We start from the raw sequence: 5,853 nt of genomic DNA, 5'->3' as shown, positions 1-5,853 counted from the left end.
TTCGTTAGCCTATATTGATTCTAATATGGATGAGATACTATGAACCAGGAGCTGGCTTCTGTTTTGAAAAAATATCAGCAATTTCTTGGTTCTTCATGCCACTCGGGGAGCTGGGTGATATAGCTGAGTGACACTGCGTGGGGCAAGCATCCAGCCTGTGGTAACCAGGAAAAGTGACCTATGTACACAGGACCCAAGGTGGGCCAATGCCATGGCTGCTGTCCCCTGGTGGTACTCGGGTGGTGGAAGCAGGAGAAACTGCTGACAGTTTCTGCATGCAAGGGTCTATTGCTACTCAGACTAAAGCAAACCATTCAAGGGGACACCCATCTAGAAGAAGGGATGGGATGTCGGATTCACAAGGTGCACCCCGGTTCATCGTTTGCTTTCTCTGGGCTGATGAGCTGGTCTCCAGGGCAATCCGTGGGCACTAGGCCCAGGGTTTTGTAGTCAGGAGGCTCTATCTATGTCTACACTAGAAAGGCTACGGCAGCACTGCTGTAGCATTGACACTTACAGCAATGGAAGGGGTTCAGCCTCTCCATGAGGTGGCGGCTAGGTCAACGGGAGAATTCTTAGCGCTGTCTACACTGGTCGGCTTACATCCGTCTCTCAGGGGGGTGAATTTTTCGCAACCCTCAAGCGGCATAGCTGGGTCAACCTAACTTGCTAACTTGCATCCGATGAAGTGGGTATTCACCCACGAAAGCTCATGCTCCAATACGTTTGTTAGTCTATAAGGTGCCACAGGACTGTTTGCCACTCTAACTTGCTAGTGTAGCCCCGCCCTTATTTTCTTTGGGAAAACTAATTGGGCGGGATTCTGTCTTACTATCTAATCTCTCCTAGGAGGGGAAATAATATGGGATGATCCAGCTCCCATTGAAGTCAATGGGAGTTTTGCCATGGTCTCCAACAGGCGCCGGATCAGATCCTGGGTCTGGGGAAGTGATAGCTCAGTGGTTTGAGCAGTAGTCTCCTAAACTAAGGGGTGTGAGTTCAATGCTTGAGGGGGCCATTTAGGGCTGGGGATTGATCCTGCTTTGAGCAGGGAGTTAGCCTACATGAGGTCCTGTCCACCCCTGATATTCTATGATACAGAAATGAGAGTGTAATGGGCTGTTCTCTGGGACACCCCCCAAAGGGAACTCTAGCCTGCCTAGCAGCTCCCACCTGAGACATCCCTAGCTGCAGTGGCCCAGTCTCCAGCCAAACCATCATTATGCATCTGCAAAGTAGGCACCCCCGCCCCAGGCCTTGACTAAGGAAGGGCTGTTCACATGCATAATAATCTCTTTTAGACACAATTACACAGAGCTGACGTTGTAACCTACATGCTGTTTCTGTGTTTGTTTCCTGCTCTGGTTCTTTCTGGTTCAGTGTAGAGGGGGCTAGTTTCACAGACTGCCTAGGGAAACAGGTGGTTAGCAGTCAGAATATTAACTGAAGGCCTGGAGACGAGGGTGGGTAATTTATAATTTGTTCTGTGCTTGCAGGTTATTAGTCCCCGGCACAGGACACTGAGTGTCCAAAACCACCTTCTGATAGGCTAGTTGGGTCTTTTTGATTATATCACCGCTGTACACCAATTTCCACTGCTTAACCTTACATGCCAAAATCCTACTCCTCTTGTGTTCAGTGGGTGAAGTGGGAAAAGTTAATGGAGGGGGCGGGACAAAGATACTGCACCTTTGAGAGTGGGAAGTGAAGGGGGCAGTGAGGAGATGAAGGAGAAAAAGTACGTTTCAATATCTGCTTCTTTCCTGAGAGTGCCAAACGCCCCAACCGTGTCCCTGCGTCAGAGGCTCAGCACTCATGGTCTGGTGTCTAGCAAAACGGGGAGCTGTTCAATCAGCGTTTTAGCAAAGCAAGCACGCTGACCTTGTGCTGCTGAAAGAGCAGCTGGGATTCTGCAGGGCCAGAAAGAGCTAGATGAGAGACCAAGAGACCAGCAACGCAAACAAGAGGGACCCAGTTTGATTCAAACTAGCTGAGACAAGGGGTTTCTAAACGTTTCCCTGCTACGTTTGCTTCTCCTATTACTGGGAGCTACTTTTCATAGCAGAAGGATACGTTGGAGAAACCTCCAAAAACTGTTTTGTGAGTTTTTAATGAAATGTATAATTAATGAGCTCTCGAGCTCTCCCGAGGATGCATTAGTAGGTTATTGATGCACTTCTTAGGTGTTGAAAGCACAAAGCCCACAGCTTATTTCTGTCCTGTTCCTTCCTGTTCTTCACTTTAACTGATCGCTGTGGAGGGAATCGGGTTTGTTCCAATGAGCTCCAGTATCCCAGTCCACCTAGTGCCAAGTTTATATATAAGATCATATAAGCTATCTGTGTGTACATGCATGGGGTGAACTACATCTCAAACATATTAAACTTATGAGCCTTCTCCAGATGTTGAAATATTAGCAAATAAAAACATTAGGACACCTAGAATGTTTTAAGAGGAACTGTCAGTTTACAAATCCTAAACTGAGATTTTTTTAAATTCCTCATCTGTGTTATTAATCAACAGGCTTGATTCCTTCTAGGGTTGATTCCTTCTAGGGTTGTTTACTATGTATGTTTGTGGTAGCTGCAAAGAGACTCTCTGCAAGTCAGTTTCGCGCTGTGGGGCTCATGCACTAGCCCAGTGCTGTGATGTTGTGCCCCCAGAGCAAGGGAAGGGACACATCGCAACACCCACCTTTGCATTTGACACTGCAAGCCACGCCCCCGCCGGTGCCGGTGTCCAGGTGAGAGCTCAGGAGCTCCAGGGTGCCCTGGATGGGGAGCTGTGCCTGAGGAAGGGCCCCCGTTTGAGCAGATTCAGAGGTGGGGCCCGGCGCCGGTGTGTGCCCCAATGGGAGGGCTGGGGGGGAGAGACGCTCGCTCCCTTGGGGAATCACCGTGGGGAGTGGGTGGGGCTAATCGCGGAGGGGCGTGGCACCCCGCAGGGGGCGTGACCAGCAGGCGAGGGGGCGGGGCTGCCGCCCGTGCATTTGAGCGCAGGTGGCTGTGTGCGGGGCTCCACTCCGCCGGCGCCGGCTGTAGGGGTGGCGGTGGCTGCAGCGAGTGCCGGAGCCGGAGCCCGCGGGCTGCAGGGCGCTACGCGGTGCCGGGCGCCCGGGGCAGCCTGATGCCCTGCCCGCCCGGCCGGATCGCAGCGGCCGGGACCTCGCTCCTCGTCCCCTTCCGCCGCAGGTGGCTGCCCGCGGCCATGGAGCCCGGCGTGCGGGGGCAGCGGGCCGGCCGGGGCTGAGCGCCGAGCCGCCCCTCGCGGGCGGGCCATGCCCCAGGGGCCGGGCGCGGCGCAGGGACCGCTGCCAAACTTCTCCGGGAGCCGAGCGCCGCCCGTGCCTAGGGAGCGCCCCGGCCCGCCGGACTCGGGGTCCCCGCCGGCGGCGGGCGCCGGGGAGAGACTCCGCAGCTCCTGCCCGAGCTCGTCTGCTGCTGCCCCGGGCCAGCCGCGGCCGGGGCCGGGGCGCGCTGCGCTCACGATGGTCGGCGCCGGCCGGGGGCTCCGGACCCTGCTGCTCGTGCTGCGGCTCCCGCTGCTGGCGGCCGCCGCCGCCAAGGCGCCCGTGTGCCAGGAGATCACGGTGCCCATGTGCAAGGGCATCGGCTACAACCTGACCTACATGCCCAACCAGTTCAACCACGACACGCAGGACGAGGCGGGGCTGGAGGTGCACCAGTTCTGGCCGCTGGTGGAGATCCAGTGCTCGCCGGACCTGCGCTTCTTCCTCTGCAGCGTGTACACCCCCATCTGCCTGCTGGACTACGCCAAGCCCCTGCCGCCCTGCCGCGCCGTGTGCGAGCGGGCCAAGGCCGGCTGCTCGCCCCTCATGCGCCAGTACGGCTTCGCCTGGCCCGAGCGGATGAGCTGCGACCGGCTGCCGGCGCTGGGGGACCCGGACACGCTCTGCATGGATTACAACCGCAGCGAGCCCACCACGCCGCCCGCCGCGCCGCCCGGCCTGGCCAAGCCCACCCGCGCCTCCAGGGGGCCCCAGCGGAGCCTGAGCCCGGACTGCGGCCGGGTGTGCCGCTGCACCGAGCCCTTCGTGCCCATCGCCCGCGAGTCCCACCCGCTCTACAGCAAGATCCGGACCGGCCAGGTGCCCAACTGCGCCGTGCCCTGCTTCCAGCCCTACTTCACCCAGGACGAGAAGACCTTCGCCAGCTTCTGGATCGGGCTCTGGTCCATCCTCTGCTTCCTCTCCACCTCCACCACCGTGGCCACCTTCCTGATCGACATGGAGCGGTTCCGCTACCCGGAGCGGCCCATCATCTTCCTCTCCGCCTGCTACCTCTTCGTCTCCCTGGGCTACATCGTGCGGCTGCTGGCGGGCCACGCCAGCGTGGCTTGCAACGCGGAGTACCGCCACGTGCACTACGAGACCACGGGCCCCGCGCTCTGCACCGCGGTCTTCCTGCTGCTCTACTTCTTCGGCATGGCCAGCTCCATCTGGTGGGTGATCCTGTCCCTCACCTGGTTCCTGGCCGCCGGCCTGAAGTGGGGCAACGAGGCCATCGCCGGCTACTCGCAGTACTTCCACCTGGCCGCCTGGCTCATCCCCAGCGTCAAGTCCATCGCCGTGCTGGCCCTGAGCTCGGTGGACGGGGACCCGGTGGCGGGCGTGTGCTACGTGGGCAACCAGAACCTGGACAACCTGCGGGGCTTCGTGCTGGCCCCCCTGGTGGTCTATCTCTTCACCGGGACCCTCTTCCTGCTGGCGGGCTTCGTGTCCCTCTTCCGCATCCGCAGCGTCATCAAGCAGGGGGGCACCAAGACGGACAAGCTGGAGAAGCTGATGATCCGCATCGGCATCTTCACCGTCCTCTACACGGTGCCGGCCACCCTGGTGGTGGCGTGCTACGTGTACGAGCAGCACTACCGGGAGAGCTGGGAGAAGGCGCAGAACTGCTCCTGCCCCGGCGACCCCAGCAAGCCCAAGCCGGACTACGCCGTCTTCATGCTCAAGTACTTCATGTGCCTGGTGGTGGGCATCACCTCGGGCGTGTGGATCTGGTCCGGGAAGACGCTGGACTCCTGGAGGCAGTTCACGGGGAAGTGGTGCCGGGGCAGGAAGCCCTCCGCGTACGGGGAAGCCAGCTCCGCTTTGACAGCCAGGGCTGGGGGCGCGGCCGCCGCGTCCTACCACAAGCAGGTCCCGCTCTCTCAGGTGTGACGGGCACCGGGACCGCGCCAGACTCCCCCGGGGCCGTGCGAGCTCCGCTCCGGGGGCCGGGAGCTGCTGCCTCCCCCAGCACTTCGTAAGGGGCAGGGGATCCCGCTGGGAAGTGCCAGGGTCCCCCGAAGCGGGTGCGGCCCCCTGGCTGCGTGGGGAGAGCGGACTGCTCGGGCCGGCCCCGCTCGCAGGTAACTCCAGCCCCTTGCGGGTACCAGCAGGGACGGTTCCCTAGGGCTGGCTGGTAGATTTCACTCCGAGTTGGCCACGGGCGGATGTAACAGACGAGGGAGCCCGTTGAACGGAGACTTTCAGAAGATCGACGCACTGGAAGAGCAACTTCCAGTGTAACTTTATTCAGAAACCCTGGGTGGCGGGGCCGGAGAATAAAGACGGGGCTTTCGTGCCCCTTTTACCGATACGTGCTGCCTTCTTCCGCGGGGTGCCGCCCCTGGGTGCAGGGGACGGGCAGTCAGCTAAGCATGACCGGGGTGACCAGCTAGAAAGTGTGAAAAATCAGGGCAGGGTGGGGTGGGGTAATAGGCGTCCCTATAGGGAAAAAGCCCCGGCTATCAGGACTGTCCCTATAAAAGCGGGACATCTGGTCACCCTAAGCTTGACCGGTCTTGGGCTAATCCGTTGTCATCTCCTAGAGCAGAGCCAGACCCCAG

The 5,853-nt window shown here is 59.5% G+C and overlaps 1 protein-coding gene across 1 annotated transcript; it reads left to right on the top strand.

Moving 5' to 3' along the window:
• Window positions 1-3,015: 3,015 nt before the first annotated feature.
• On the top strand, window positions 3,016-5,601 carry FZD5 (frizzled class receptor 5). The gene is given in 2 exon segments (XM_045033048.1): window positions 3,016-3,183; window positions 3,185-5,601. Coding segments are annotated over 2 exon segments (2,055 nt in total). The 5' UTR covers window positions 3,016-3,126; the 3' UTR covers window positions 5,183-5,601.
• The last annotated feature ends 252 nt before the right edge of the window (window positions 5,602-5,853 follow it).

This window comes from Mauremys mutica, chromosome 10 (assembly GCF_020497125.1).
Source record: "Mauremys mutica isolate MM-2020 ecotype Southern chromosome 10, ASM2049712v1, whole genome shotgun sequence".
NCBI lineage: Eukaryota > Metazoa > Chordata > Testudines > Geoemydidae > Mauremys > Mauremys mutica.
Note: the sequence above shows the minus strand (reverse complement) of the source record. Positions and strands in the feature narration are given on the sequence as shown.